The sequence below is a fragment of the Polypterus senegalus genome, chromosome 5 (genome assembly GCF_016835505.1).
Source record: "Polypterus senegalus isolate Bchr_013 chromosome 5, ASM1683550v1, whole genome shotgun sequence".
Classification (NCBI taxonomy): domain Eukaryota; kingdom Metazoa; phylum Chordata; class Cladistia; order Polypteriformes; family Polypteridae; genus Polypterus; species Polypterus senegalus.
The window spans coordinates 147,096,881-147,113,421 of NC_053158.1; the positions used below are offsets into that span (position 1 = coordinate 147,096,881).

General features: G+C 38.4%; 1 protein-coding gene across 2 annotated transcripts in view; it reads left to right on the forward strand.

The window, feature by feature from the left end:
- The window catches only part of lztfl1 (leucine zipper transcription factor-like 1), an 80,172-nt gene extending 73,357 nt beyond the window's left edge, over nucleotides 1–6,815 (forward strand). The window contains exons 8-10 of one of the 2 annotated variants that reach the window (XM_039753469.1): nucleotides 496–654; nucleotides 2,975–3,078; nucleotides 5,830–6,815. In XM_039753469.1, coding sequence (XP_039609403.1) covers nucleotides 496–654; nucleotides 2,975–3,078; nucleotides 5,830–5,848 — 282 coding nt within the window. In that variant the 3' untranslated portion in view covers nucleotides 5,849–6,815. Of the gene's footprint in view, nucleotides 1–477; nucleotides 655–2,974; nucleotides 3,079–5,829 lie in introns of both variants that reach the window. The other variant, XM_039753468.1, reaches the window with a different exon arrangement.
- Nucleotides 6,816–16,541: the final 9,726 nt, after the last annotated feature.

Consider the following 16,541-nt stretch of genomic DNA (forward strand, 5'->3'; position numbering starts at 1 on the left):
TCAGGCTTCATACATTATATAGTTTATGCATACATTTTGTCATCTACTACTAGAATATAAAAAAAGTTTCTGTTTTAACAATGTGTTGACACAGATTACTGTAGAAACGGAACAGACATGAAATGCGTGTGTTCCAAACAACGATCTATTATTTCACTCTAAAACTCCACTTTACTCCCAGATACTCAATCAAGGCATGAGCTGAGAGAAGTTCGTGCACGTTCTAAATTGGTGGGGGGATGGAATAGCCGGCTGCTCCTAGCTTCTTTTTATCAGCACATTTAGAGAACAAAGGACGCTGGCGGAGAGGTGTGAAGGGATTTAAGAAGCAGTTTAAGGTGGGACGGAATTACGAGTTTTTTCGTAGGCTCTGGTAATTCTAGTGTTAAATTAGTCTTAGTTTAAATAAGAGAAAAGTACAAAATTCTACATAACAAGTTTATTGTTACTGGTTAAAATGGTATTCTTTTTTTCTAGGGTAATCTGAAATCAAAGGAAATTGCAACTTTGGAAAATACTGTTGAAGAACTAAAGTGTGATTTCCAGAAGACTTTAGATAATACTACTGCCACCCAAAAGAATCTCGAAGTCAACTTAGCAGCAACAAAACAAGATCTGCTCAAGGTTCAGGAGCAACTTACCATCGCAGAAAAGGTAACTGTACTAGTGGGCACTTTTTCTTTTGTCATAAGGTAGGTGGGGCTGAATACAATCACGGCTGAATTACTTACAAACTTAACAAGATACATTGTATGTCTTTTTTACATAATTTGTGATAATTTTGAAGTTGTCTTTCACAAACTCTCTCCCTCTCATCGTTTGGATCCATTGTTCCAAATACACTGACATACTTTTGATCATATGATGAGTGAACAGTTTTGATGATTACTGTTTACATGTGGATAAAGGAGTATTGAACTCAGTTCAGGTTGTGATGACATGAGTTAAGTGTTTTGTTAGTGTTTGCTGCATGAGCACAGGGTACAACCAGTGATGCATGAGGACATTTGTTAATAGAGCTTAGATAAATGTTTTTCACAATTTGGCAAGAGTGGGGAAAAAAAAATTGAATTCTGTTTATATTGTTGGAAAACGTTTTTGATGTACTGAGAGCTTATAATCCCAATTAAGGGCTGCAGGGAACATTTTATTTGGTGTAAATGTTTTACTTTATTTGGGGGAACTTATAATATTCATGAATTGGTATGAGGATATTGTTTTTCAATTTTTACTGTATTACATTACCTGAAATTTGTAAAACAATTTAATGTAATTAGAGTGGAAATTAATTGAAGACAACAGTAATGTAGATGTAAGTTACACATCTCTCTATATATAAAAAAAAAAAAATCCTGGAATGTAAAAGCCAGGCGACGAGACGTGATCTTCTCGGAAGTTCTCGAAAGACATTTTAAAGACCCGCAAGACAACAAAGACGGGCCACGGAGCGTCTCGCGGGGATCGTAAACATGAGACTTGGTTCCAAGAGATTGTCCCAGGGCAGTCTTGCGGGGACGTGGAACATAAGAATCTTGCAAGACACACCCCTCTTATCAATTTAGAGCTCGGACAGCCAACAAAACCTTCAGTCATGTAAAGTCACACTCTCAGCAAAGAAGAAAGAGCAGTGCGAAGAAAAGAGATACATATGCAGAGAAAGGTACAGAATATGAAAGCAGTTACAGTCGAACGTATTTTAGCGTTCCAGCCAAGCTGAAGCCTTTTTTGTTTTAAGTGACTGTTAGGTCTGTTCGAGAGAGGGCAGAGTACACCACGGCAGACTGATAGCTGGGTGTTGATTGATGCAGTAAAGGGGAGGAGAGACCCGTGGGAGGAAAGGTTGTAGAGGGTGTTAGAAAGTTGTGTTTGGGGTTACGCAGTCGGCGATTGTTAAAGTAGAACTTTTGTGACACTTTATTACGTCAGTCGCTACAGTATCAAAAAAAAAAGATAACACAGATCGCACTGACGCATACAAATAGAAGTTAGTTTAAGTCAGAGAATTTCAAAAACGGGGTTTAACTCACATGAATTTATTAGTTACTTTGCAAAAAAAATATTAACTGCTGATGATGTGGATCATTTTGTCTGTACTGAAATTCCAAACAGAGAAACTTATCCTAAACTATGGTACAAAGTCATTAAACACAAGTCTCACAGACCTCATTTAAAAGATTCAGCATATTGGGACATCACAGATTCCAAATATTGTTTTTACAGAAGTTCTGAAATAAAAGTGAAACTAATGAAATAGCAACGGGAGAGCAGAGTACACAACGGCAGATTGATAGCTGGGAGCAAATTCATGCGGTAAGGGGGAGGCGAGACCTGTGGGAGGAAGGGTTGGAGAGGATGCTAGAAAGTTGTGTTTGGGATTATGCAGTCGGCGATTGTTAAAGTAGAACTTTTGTGATACTTTATTGCGTCAGTCGCTACAGTATCAAAAAAAAAAAAAGATAGCACAGATCGCATTGACGCAGACAAAAAGAAATTAGTTTAAGTTAGAGAATTCCAAAAATGGGGTTTAACTTACATGCATTTATTGGTTACTTTTCAAAAACAATTATTAACTGCTGATGATGTGGATCGTTTTGTCTGTGCTGAAATTCCAAACACAGAAACCTTTCCTACATTATGGTACAAAAGTCATTAAACACAAGTCTCACAGACCTCATTTAAAAGATTCAGCATATTGGGACACAAATGATTCCAAATATTGTTTTTACAGTAGTTCTGAAATGAAAGTGAAACTAATGAAATAGCAACAATTCAAAGAAAAAAAAAAAAAAAATAATAATCTTACAAGTGTGTGTATCCGGAAAACCAAACACGGGGGTTGGCGAGCGAAGCGAGCAGGGGGTGAAGCCCCCTAGTTATAAAAAAAGTTAATTTATACCTGCAAATTGTTACAAATGGTTTCTGTTTTATACATTCATTGTGTAAAAGTGTCATGTTGTTTTTTTTCTATTTTTAGGAGCTAGAGAAAAAATTTCAGCAAACAGCTGCATACCGTAATATGAAAGAAATGTTGACCAAAAAAAATGAACAAATAAAAGACATAAGAAAGAGATTGTTAAAGTAAGTACTTTTAATTTTGCAGTGGTAGTGGTTGAGATGAGCTTGAAGGAATTAATACAATGTGCTCTTTGTTCAGGCTAGTATGATCCACCGCTGTAACATCCTTAAGATTCTATAACTCAATATGAATCAAACTATTATATTCTTTTTTTAACAAAGAATTATTTGACACGCTTTTTAGTTTGTTAGACATTTTTCAAGTTAACCATGTCAATTTATATATTTTACTTTTAACTTGTATCATCTCTGGAATTATTTTAATATGTTTTGAGGCAAAAACAGTGGTAGTACAATTTGCTTATCTATTTAACTAGGCACATTCTTTGATTTTCTCTACTTTTTTAACTTCAATCAACAAACATTTCCTGGATAATTAAACTTTTTTGTGAAAATTGTACTCTGACAAGAAAAATAATTGCATTCAGAAGTAGTCCTTGTAGTGGCATGCCAAGTACAAAGTGATTCTGAAACCAGAACAATGCAAAGATTTCTTGGTCTTGAATGAAGTTCTGTAAAGGGGGAATTAATTGACTATACAAACAGCTAGATGCATATAGTAAGAGTGGAGTCACCCTGGTGCCGTGTGGTATCTTATAACACATTCAGCAAAGCATCACTTTTCCAGGGTTCATGTAAGATGTGTGGTAGATTGTAGTTGGCATGGCAGAATGACCCATGTCTTACTTCTGCAAAGAGTACTTACTTTATTTAAGTATGTCATGGAGATGGCCCTTTTATGTATGTTGGCTATGTGCTAATGGAAAAAGGCACCTGGAAAGTGTGACAGACAGATCTGATTATTTTTTCATTGTCAAACTGACTCAGAAAAGCAGTAGATATACTGGACTCTCTTAAATAATGCAGTGTCACCAGTTGTGCTATTCGATGAACATGTCTCTATCTTCCATTTCAGTGTGCATTAACCGCAGGTAGAAGTGAGACTCATTGCTGAAACTACTGCTTCATGGTTTTTCATTGGTCCACAGAGATGATTAACTCCACCATTACCATCATTCTGTTGTATCTGTATAGATAATATATGCTGTGATTTTGAGTATGCAGGATATGCAGATATGCATACCTGACCATGCTGATCCCCTATGCGAGCTGCCATGCACAATGGGCCCACAATATTTTTGTGAGAGTGTACTTCACGACACGTCTATCATACAGTCCCATTAATGTTTAAATACAACTTTGTGCAACAGTGTAATTATTAAATCTCAAAGTTAAAAGAATTTTTCACAATCTGTGGAGGTGACAGACCTAAACTTGAAATATTTCTACACATTTAAAACATAATTGTTATTTATTTATTAATATAACTGACTGAAATTATATATACTGAAATGTGCCAAGGTATGGGAACCCTGTTAGTTAGTATGTGGAACTTTGTCCTTTATCAGAAATAGCAACTTCCAGGTACCTTTCTTAGCCAGATAGGAGTCTTCCAATTCTTGCTTTAGGAATTTCTGTCCTAGCTCAGAAATATTTTCTTTCTTGCATTCATTGTCATGATAGATTTTCAACAATACTGAAGTCTGGGGATTCTGTAGATCATTTGAAAGGCCTTAATGTGTTCTCTAGGTATTGATAGTGGATTTGGGGAATGTTTTGGATTCTTTAGTTTTTTACAGGCTTTGGTGTTTATCTTTTGTGATTTGTTGATATTTATTTAAATCTATTCCTTCATCCACCTACACATTTCTTGTGTAAATGGCACAATGCAATTCCAAAAGCATAGCAGATCCACCTAAATTCATCACTATTGGTAGTCTGAGATCCCCAATAATACAGACCAACCAGTCTGTGACTCTCCCCTACTAAATCAAAGTCTTAAGTTGTGTGGTTCTGTGTGTATGTGAGAGTTGACAACCAATGAGCGCTCACCTGAAAATATGATGCATATGTTGCAGAGATAAGGAACTTGGGTGTTTTGAACATTACAAACAGAAGAGAGACTTGTTTTTCTGATATATCAAGTTTCACGTACCATGATAAAATGGAAAAAATGAAAAAAAAAATGTCTGAGGTTGTGGCTCAACTTGTGGTACTTTGGCACTGGCACTGCCAGGGAGCATGCTCTTGACTGTTAGAAAAAGAGGTGAGCTTACGATGTTTTGGAACTGTGAAACTGTGCTGGAAAGTCATCATGGAGTCATCTAATTTGTCATTCCCTGTGATCTCTAGTCATACATTCTGACATCATCAGATGATGAGATCAGCGAGAGCAGTTCTCAAGTTTGAAATCTGCTCCATCTAGAAATCGTGTAGTGTAGTGCTGGCTTTAGAGAAGGCTGTTGATAGAGCAGGTTAAGGGGGCTAGTCTAATTATTCACTATTTTTTATCTTTTTTATGTTCAGTTTAGCAAATCAAGAGTGGTCATGCGTGGAAATGTCCCAAAATATGTCAACTTTTCACTTCTGTTTACTTGAGGTTATTCAGCAAAACAAAATGCAATTCACCCAAAAATACTAAAACTCTTACTTGCGGTTATAGTTTTATACTGGCAACCATACAGATTTCTGCTGTTATTCAACATATAAAACAGTGAATGACATTTGTACCTTTTGTTTTTCGGTATCAGGAAACACTAATATGTCATTGTGTAAAGTTACTTTTATCATCTTATTTTAACTGCAATATAGTTGTGGGGGAAAAATGTATTCATCATTATCAGCATTTTCAGTACAACAAAGATGAAATTTAAGCCTTTTATTAATTATATGTTTATTATTATTTTTTTGTAGGTATGAACCTGATGAATAAATTTATAAAACTGAATACATCTTTACCAGAAAATATACTAATATCTACTCACTCTTTTGTGTACCAATACTGCCTAGGAGAGAAGATGGTGGTGGGATTCATTTGCATGTTAACAACATGCTCTTTCTTTATGTTTAGTTACTGGTATTGCAGTCAAACTCACATGAACATTTAAAAACTATATAAAGTAGAAACATAAAGTACAGAGCAAGTTGATTTGCCTCGTTCCAGTATATGTGCTTTTAAGGGACAGAAAAAACTAATTCACTTGACTCTGAAAATGTTTCTCCACTTTCAGCAAAACAGTATTTTTGAGGATGATAAAAGTAGTGTCCATGACTCTGAACTTAATTATGTGAGTTCACAAGTGGGCTAATGGATGCATAAATTTAGTGCAGTTGCATTTTTCTATTTTCTGCTAATGTTTTCAAAATAAACATTGCAGCAGTATGAATGCATCCATTTAAGGGGAACCAATAAAAAATAATTCCAAGTAACAGTGTGTAGCCATATTCTGACCTTTATACTCTTGAGTAATATGATTTGCATCTGAAATACTGTTGAAAATTAGTCAATATTTTAAAGCTTTGAATCCTCGTTGTCAGTTTTTAATGTACAGTATGTATTACTGATGATATAGAACATTCAGTGAAAAATAATTAAGACACAGATCTTATTATTACTATTTTTATTTTATTGGTCATAAACAGACACAGAATAATACATCTTTTTTTTTACTGATCATGTGTTTACAAATTGTGTGTAGTTTAAGGATAAAAAGAAAAAAAAATCTAATTTCTTATGATTGTGTCATTTTTCTGAGAATAAACTGTAGAACTCTGATATAAAAATTATCTTTTGTATTTAATTCAGAAATATTTTCTGTGCTTTAGTAGCACTTGAAAGGTATCAAGGAATGTTACTTTGAATATTAATAAATACTTTTGATGGTAATACTTACAAAAATAAAGAATTTCAAAGTAGAATGTTTCTATTCATTATTAGAAATATTAACTGGTTTTCAGGTAAATTCTCACAAAAACACCCCAGGAAAAGAGAGCGAGGCTGTTATTTTTGGCATGAGTATTGATTTTGCCACAGATATGTACGCTGCACGGTGGCCATAAATGATCCTTAGCATTGCGCTTTGTGGAGATTGGTGCCCCTGACAGGGTGGCCACATGGCACATTAGTCAAAGGCGTGGGGCCATGCTTGTAACATAGATATTGGCACCTGCTCCTGGTTTTAAGTAACCTGTTCAAGTTGATCAGACTGAGCTCAAAACAGCTGTGTAGAACTACCATGTAGGCTCACCACCCAAGGCAAAAAGTAAGTATTGGGTGCAGCACCAGTGAGGTGACAGGAAGAAGTAGGACAGATCCAGGCATACTATACCTTGACATTGGAAATTGATTCTTGGGATGTGGAATGTAACTCCACTGTTGAGGAATTTGTCAGGTTTAAAGGATACTGGCTAGATACAGTTAGACTCACCTCTATATATGGCGTTGGCACTGGAATCAGACTTCTCATTTAAGAGTGGGTATTACTCTACTCACACGTTCCCCCTCTGGCTGTTGAGATACTAGCAAACCTTCAGCTTGGTGATGTAAAGATTGTTTCTAGTAAACAATGAGACTCTCCTACAAGGTGGAAAACTTTGACAATTTCTTTGTGTATGCACCAAACACCTATTCAGCCTTTAAAGAAAAGATCAAATAGCATGTCTGGAAGAGGTGTACTGGCAAATAGTTGTGGCAGACGACTGGTGACTTTGCCTCATCCGGATGCCTGGAGAAGGGATGGACCGTGAGAGGGGCAATATCTTCCCCGGGGTGTAGGAGTGCAGCCCCCCGGATGATCCCTGCGCCCTGGATGGCAGCAGTTCCGCCACACCAAGAAGTGCTGCTGGAAGAGGAACCAAATGCACCTGGGGAACATCCAGGTGCAACATAAAAGGGGCCGCCTCACTCCATTTGGAGAGCTGGAGTCGGGTGGAATAGGACGGAGCTTGTGTGTGGAGGAGTGGAGGCGGCAGAGGAAAAGAGAGTAGAAAAAAGACTGAGCCGTGTGAGTTTATTGTAGCTGTGTTGTGCTGTTTAAAAGAAGAATAAACGGGTGTTTTGGACATCTGCCTGTCTCAGTGTCTGTCTGATGGTGGTGACCATGGGCCCCTACAGGGTCGAGCTTTCCAACTCTTTAACTGTGGCCCCCAGGGCAGTCGCCCCCTCGAGGTCTGGAAGAGGCACAAGCCCTCCTCCGGTCTTCTCGGGCATGCCAGCTGGGTACAACCCCCATCCGGGTACCACACATAGGAACATCTGATTACTGGGGTGTTTTCCGAAGAAAGATTGTTAGTGAAGCAGTATTTAGTTGTATGAAATTAAATCAAATGTGAAAAACTGGCTGTGCAAAAATTTGGGTCCTCTTGTAATTTTGCTGATCTGAATGTATGTAACTGCTTAATACTGATTACCTGCAACACCAAATTGGATACTGATTACCTGCAACACCAAATTGGTTGGATTAGCTTGTTAAGCCTTGAACTTCATAGACATGTGTGTCTAATCATGAGAGTGACAGCACAGAATCCTCAAAGCAACTCTCAAAAGATCTGAAAACAAAGATTGTTCAGTATCATGGTTTAGTTGAAGGCTACAAAAAGCTATCTCAGAGGTTTAAACTGTCAGTTTCAACTGTAAGGAATGTAATCAGGAAATGGAAGGCCACAGGCACAGTTGCTGTTAAACTCAGGTCTGGCAGGCCAAGAAAAATACAGGAGCGGCATATGCGCAGGATTGTGAGAATGGTTACAGACAACCCACAGATCACCTCCAAAGACCTGTACGAACATCTTGCTGACGATGGTGTATCTGTACATCGTTCTACAATTCAGCGCAATTTGCACAAAGAACATCTGCATGGGAGGGTGATGAGAAAGAAGCCCTTTCTGCACTCACGCCACAGAGTCGCTTGTTGTATGCAAATGCTCATTTAGACAAGCCAGATTAATTTTGGAACAAAGTGCTTTGGACTCATGAGACAAAAATTGAGTTATTTGTTCATAACAAAAAGCGCTTTGCATGGTGGAAGAAGAACACCGCATTCCAAGAAAAACACCTCCTACCTACTGTCAAAGTTGGTGGAGGTTCCATCATGCTGTGGGGCTATGTGGCTAGTTCAGGGACTGGAGCCCTTGTTAAATTCGAGGGTTGGATGAATTCAACCCAATATCAACACATTCTTCAGGATAATGTTCAAGCATCAGTCACAAAGTTGAAGTTATGCAGGGGTTGAATATTCCAACAAGACAATGACCCAAACACAGTTCGAAATCTACAAAGGCATTCATGCAGAGGGAGAATTACAATGTTCTGGAATGGCCATCACAGTCCCCTGACTTAAATATCATTGAAAATCTATGGGATGTTTTAAAGCAGGCTGTCCATGCTCGGCAGCCATCAAATTTAACTGAACTGGAGAGATTTTGTACGGAAGAATGGTCAAAAATACTTGCATCCAGAATCCAGACACTCATCAAACGCTATAGGAGGCGTCAAGAGGCTGATATATTTGCAAAAAGAGGCTCAACTAAGTATTGATGTAATATACCTGTTGTGGTCCCCAAATTTATGTACCTGTCTAATTTTGTTATGATGCATATTGCATATTTTCTGTTAATCCAATAAATTTAATGTCACTGCTAAATTACTACTGTTTCCATAAGGCATGTCATATATTAAAAGGAAGTTGCTACTTTGAAAGCTCAGCCAATGATAAACAAAAATCCAAAGAATTAAGAGTGGTTCCCAAACTTTTTCATATGACTTTATGCTGGAATTCTATAAGGAAGCAGGCTTACAGGAAGAGAGGTGCATATATATGTTATTTTAATTTTCAAAATGATTTTGGTAGAGGATTACCAGAGAAGCACTTGAACAGAAAATGTCACCATACGTAGATAATATGGCACTGTATACATCAGTCCCACAGTCCTTGGTACCAGTAGTCCTTAATGCACTAGCAGAATTTCAAAATATATCTGGACTCAGACTGAAATTAGTAAAAGTGTGCGTTTCCCAGTGAACTCTCTGGCATACAAGATTAGACCAGACAACTTCCAATTTACTTTAGCAGATTGGTTTAAATAACTCGGGGTAAACATCACAAATAAATATAAAAGATCTTTTTCAACAAAATGTCATCACACATTTGCAGGGTGAATCAATACTGTCAAGGTGAACAATCCTACCCAAGCCTGATTTTTATTTCAAATCATCCCTACATACATTAACAAATCATTGTTCAATAAATTAGACTCAAGTATAACATTTATTTGGAATTCGAAACACCCACTTATCCAAAGGGTGACTGTACAACCACCTAAAACAGAAGGGGGCATAGCACTACCTAACTTTCAATTTTATTACTGGGCAGCCAAATATACATGCTATACAGACCTGGAAATTGACAGAAATTGATGTCTATACAGAAGCCTCATCTGCAATAGAAATAAAATCTTGCTGTACCTCTTTTTATGCCCTGCTTTGTGCCCCAGTAAATACAAGTTATCTATACTCATCAATATACCAATAGTCCAATTGTTCATCACTCAATCAGAATATGGAACTGATGCAGGAAGCACTTCAAGGCATAGAAGCTTTTATTTGTTGCACCTTTACTTGACTATCACCTTTTTCTGCCCTCTCAACTCAACACAGTATTTCATGTTAGAAAACGTCCTGGATTAAAACATTTAGAGAACTGTATATAGGTAATGTCTTTGCAGCTTATGAACAATTATGCTTAAAATGTAACTTTTCGTTGTGGAACGAGCCCCGGACACAGACAGGTAGACATGTTTTAAACACCACCACACGTTTATTTACAGTTCTATTTACAGTTATACGTGCACACACACCCCCAGATACTCCCCCAAAGTCCAGGCCTCTCACACTCTGCCTCACTCTTCAGGCCGCCTCCACTCCTCTCCTTCAAGCTCTGTCCTCCTCTCACGACTCCAGCCCTGAATGAAAGGAGGCGGCCCCTTTTATAATCTCCAGGTGCTCCAGGTGATTCCTGGCAATCTTCAACCGACACTCCCCAGTGTGGCGGAAGTGCCGGCTGCATCCCCGGAAGCACTCCGGGTGTCCCTGCTCCTCTTTCCCCCCAGCACTTCCGGGTGTGGCGGAAGTGCTGAGGTCCAGGGCCCCCATGGTGGTGACCATGGGCCCTTACAGGGTTGAGCTTCAAACCTCTATTCCCGTGGTCCCCATAATAACCAAGGTGGTGGCCCCCACGTGGTCTGAGGTGGGCACACGCCCTCTTCTGGTCCTCCAAGGTGTCCCGGCTGGGTCGACCCCGCCAGCCATCTGCCACACTGTCAACACAATTTTTCCACTACTTTCAAATCAGAAACTTTGATAAAAGGAACCTGCCCAATTTTCCACACCTCCAACCTATTTCTATATACTAATCAGTCCTGAAGACTGATTATATTAAAACATATTAAAGTCCCTTCCTTTCAAAGATCCCAGGGTACAATGGGGAAAGGATCTTTTACTTAACACTGCAGAAAAGGAGTGGAAGCCATCCATGCATAGAATACACTCTAGCTCCTTATGCACAAAGCATTCAATTACTCAACTTAAAATATTTCATTGAGCACAATTATTATTTAAAAAATGCCCAAAAAGTATCCAGGCCAAGATTTAACATGTGAATGTTGCCATCTATCTCCAGCCTCACTTGGCCACATGTTTTGGGCCTCCACTAAATTAACATCATTCTGTACAAAAATCTTGGAATGCCTGACAGCCTTGGTGTCACAATCACTCCTAACCCATTAAAAACTGTGTTTGGTGTACTCCCAGATGGACTTATAGTGGAGAAGGACAAATTGATTGCAATTATGTACACCACACTACTCGCATGTAGGCTTATCATACTCAACTGGCAGAATCCCAGGCCATCTGTTATAAGTCACTGGGTGTCTGATGTTATATACTATTTTAAACTGGAAAAAATCTAATTCTCACTTAGAAGATCTGTTCAAAACTTTTTTAAAATATAACAAGATCTAATTAATAAAGTTTTTGAATAAGCCTATATATCGGCAAAAGGATATTCTCCCTTCTTTGCTGCCTTTTAAGATTTGCTCTTGTTGTTGGTTCTCCTCTCTTTCTCTTGGGTGGGGGTTGAATTCTGGTTTGCTAAGTTTGACTTGATTGTATGTAATGTTATTTACTTTAAATAAAATCAATAAATATAAACAAATGCTTTTGATAAGGTGCCTTATGAAAGGTTGTGATAAAACTAAAAAAATGGAAATTCAAGGTGTGGTGTGCATGTGGCAACAAAATGTGCTCAAACACAGGAAGCAAATGGTTATGGTGAGAGGACCTGTATCAGAATCAGATGATGTTAAAAATGGTGTCCCTTGGGGATCAGTGCTGGGGGCTGCTGATCTTTCTAATATACATAGATGATCTGGACAAGAATATAATTAACTAACTGGTTATGTTTGCATATTATAGCATACTAGGCATAAGTACAGACAATGTAGAAATATCTAAATTGTTACAGGGGGATTAGGACAAGATACAGTCCTGGGTAGATTTGTGGCAGATGAAATGCAAAGTAAGTATATGTAAGGTGTTATACATAGGAAGCAGAAAATAATACATATAGTATACTGTAGTATTGAGGGGGTCGAAAACCTGAAAGTTCACTTTATGAGAAGGACCTCAGAGTCAAACTGGAGCCATCACTACATACGTCAAGACAACATAGAGAAGGGATCAAGAAGTCTAATAGTATGTTCAGTTAGACTATATTACAGTACCTCAAGGGATTTTTTTTTGTTGTTGTTCTTTATTTAGCATTATACAATTTCTTGTATCAGGAATTTGTTAGTTTTCGCATACCCCTTGGGGTCAGAGCACAGGGTCAGCCATTGTACAGCGCCCCTGGAGCAATTACAGGTTAAGAATTTGTTTTGAATTGGCTACATCCCCCCAAGACCATGTTGAGTGTTGTCAGGTAAAAACAAAAAATTAATCAAAGCTGGACCTTTGAGGAGTGGACAAATGTTTACTCAGATGAATCCATGTTCCTTTTACATTATGCTAATGGAAGGATTTGAATTTTGGACAAGCAATAGGAGCCAATTGCATGTGTTTTCATCCATATAAGCAGGGGATTGTCAGTGTGGTGGTGTAGGGAATGTTTCCTGGCCCAGATGCTCATTGAAGAACATCTGATGGTATCATGCTGGTCAAATTTCTCCCTTCATTGCTACAATTTTTTCATACTCAGATGGACACTTTCAGCATGATAATGAATCCGGTTACAAGGCACTGAATGGTTCTGGGAACATGATGGAGAATTTACAATACTTCTGGAACATCACATCCAGATTTTGTGGAATCCATGCCCAGACAACTTTATGGTGTTCTAAAGGCCAAGAAAGGTAAAACATATTACTAGAAAGGTGCACCTGCTAAACTGACAATTCATTGTATAATCTCTCTACCCCACCGTTTTTTTTTTTCTTTTTTTTTACATTTTTTAATGCTTACATTTAAACTGCATTCTCAGTGTTGCTCTTTTTGCAAAGGACTACCGCCAGGACCACCATCTGTCACAATCCTTATTTCTACAGATGTTAAAAACTTAGAGCATTGTTTCCTATTTGAGGTAAATTACTAAATTAAAAAAAAATTGGCTGCATTATAGTGCATTCAAATAACTTAAACATATTCGAATGGACAACCTGGTGAACAGGAGCATTGCAGGTTGATAACAGGAAAACCCCAGGATGAAAAAGGAAAGGCAGATAGTGTCAGAAGGAACTTAAAGTAATTTGTTCTGCTGGAATATAAAGAAAGGCACTGCCAGGGATGTGCCCTCTAGGAGATGTAGGTGCTATGGAAGGCTGACGTGTATTGACACCAGCACCATGTGAACGCTTAGCTAGGAACAAGTAATGTTCTTTATGGAATGGCAGCATGTGTTCTCAACTCACACATTAAACAAGTTGTCCTTTTAAAGCTGTGAAATTAGGGGACCTGCCAGAGGCCATTAGTTTTTTTTTTTTTTTTATCAAACTGTTCAAAACTGGGGGCAATGGAAATGTGTGTTATGGTGGCCTCAAAGGGTACTGAAGAGAATGGGTTCTTCAAAGGCTAATGATATTAATTGACCCTGAGAGTGGAAATTACATTGGGAAGAGATCTGTAGCCACCTCACTGCTCAACAGCATATTGAGTGAGGAGTTACAAATTGAGAGAGCCTAGCCATTAAGTGAGAAGAAGATGAAGATAAAGACAGACCAGATGACAGGCAGACAGAGAGATATGGAGAATGGTGAGAAGGGGAGTGCTTTGAAGCTTAATTGTTTTGGCTATGTGGGAGAGCCTCTCCCACCTTGAAGAAAGGGAATTAAACCGTGAAGGTTGGCCCAGAGGCGTGAGAACTTTTTTTAGTTTTCTTTTGTTAATACTTTGTTTCGTCACTTTTGTGTACTTTTGAACTAATGGCCAAGAAAACTATAGAAGTTGCCCTGATTTTTTCTTTTTATTTTTTGAATTATTACTATTGTTAAATTTTTGTTTTTTACACTATCATTATGCATGGTGCATCGTTTACAGCAACAACCCTGTTTCTAGTGATGTGGTTATGAACTAGGATGCCATTGCCCCTGTAAAAGATGGTGGTTTCATGATTAGTTACTGTGATGAAAGGTCTGTAGCAAAGTGCTGTTTTTAAATAAATAATTGTGTCCTGGGAAGTGCGGGCTCTGATTGGGTGTGGGTGTGTGCAAGCGCACTTCACTCTGGTGTTGATTAGGGTGCTTGGCTGATCACGCATGCACGTGCAAATGCGAGGGGATCAGTCAGTTGCCTTAGTCACACCTCGGAGTAGGCAAAGCACCATACTTGCACCTAATCAAGCAGGATAAAAAGCAGCTGGCAAGACAAAGGGCAGAAACAAGAAAAAGAAGCCCCGAAAGAAGAATGGTGAAAGAGCAAGGAGGAGGGTAAAGAGGTAGTAACAGATGGCAGGATCGGGAGAACAGCGGGTGCAATGAAGAGTGGAGGTAGAAAGTCGGGAAAGTGAGCCCCAGAAGAGCAGCGTATGGCCAATGCTCAAGTGGGGACTGTGGGTTGGTACTGATCAGTAGCCTGGGAACAGGAGCAACCAACCACTCCAGGGGGACTCTGGTATAAGGCTGAGGAGTGGCAGAAGGAGGCGAGGGAGTAAGGCTTGTGTTTTATCTTGGGAGAGTAATATATATATTGCTCTACTTTCCCCTATTGTATTATTAATATGTAGCCTTAGAATGCCTAATCTCACAGACTTACCACTGTATATAAGGTATTATTGTATATAACTTATCCCCACCTTCCCCTCTATATCTATAATCTCAGGCAATTAGATGTAGTAAAAAGACAAGCAGGAGTTAAGTCACACATAAAATAATGTATTACTGATAATATTCATAAATAATAACAAAATGCAAAGTACATTTGAATATTGGCAACCATAGAACCTGATTAAATGGTGATGTGTAGTTCAGGTGGCACACAGACTTGTAGTTACTTAAAATGTCTCTAGTTAAGGCATCGTTGGTGCTCAGCTTTTAGCCACATGTCTGTTCAATATGGCTGCTGAGCTGTGCTCCTCATTGTGTTGTATTTATCATCACAGGTTAGCAAGAGAGATGCTTCTTCATCATATGTTGGTTAGAGAGAGAGAATGTGGTTGAGCAAGCAAATTTATAGTTTTTCTGTCCAACTCCCTACAGCGAATAGGATATCATGGTACTTGAAGGCCTCTGAGACAAGCCAATTCCAAACAGCCATACCTCAGACCAATGGGTGAAATAGAACATCTTATCTCCTGCTCCCCCAAGACCATATGTTAAGCTAACCTGGCTTTGTATGGGGAATGAGACAAAGACTTTAGCAGAGAAATACTAATCAAACTGGTTTAAGACACATCCCCCAAATCCTGTCGTAAAATTACAAAGAGACAGTCGTAAAAGGGGGGCAAACACGAATACCTCTCACCACTTGGTTTGCCTAAATTATAAATAAAGACATACAAAACATTTATCAAGTTATATGCAAAATCTCACATCACAACAGCTTGGTGCAGCGCCTCGCCGATGTTGAAGGACTGGCAACGAGGACTTGAGTCCTGTTAAAGGGTTGACTTTGCAAGTTGGCAGATGTTTCTTTTTGTTGAGGTGAGCTGAGGGGATATTATTTTAAAGAGAAGCACTGTAGCTCACTATAGTTTTAATGGATGGATTCTGCTTATGGATTTTAACCTTGCTTTAATTAAATATTTATTTGATGACTTTTAACCTCATGTTTGCTTATTTTAATGGATAATTTATTTAATGGTTAGACCATTGCACTTTTTGAACCTTTTTTTCTGCTTTTTAATAAAAGCACATGCATATATTTCCACCAACCCCTTGCTGAATATGTGTGACTTCATTTGCTGGCTCATCTTGGTACATAACTATTGACAGTTCTGGGCTGGAGGCTCTCCCAAGAGCGACAAGGGAGCGTGGATGCAACCTGGACCATCACAGTTACATAATTATTTCAGCATAGGTTCTTCAGAAGTACTTTCTTTACAATTTTGTGGTTGTTTAAACCCATTCTGTTGGTGGTTTAT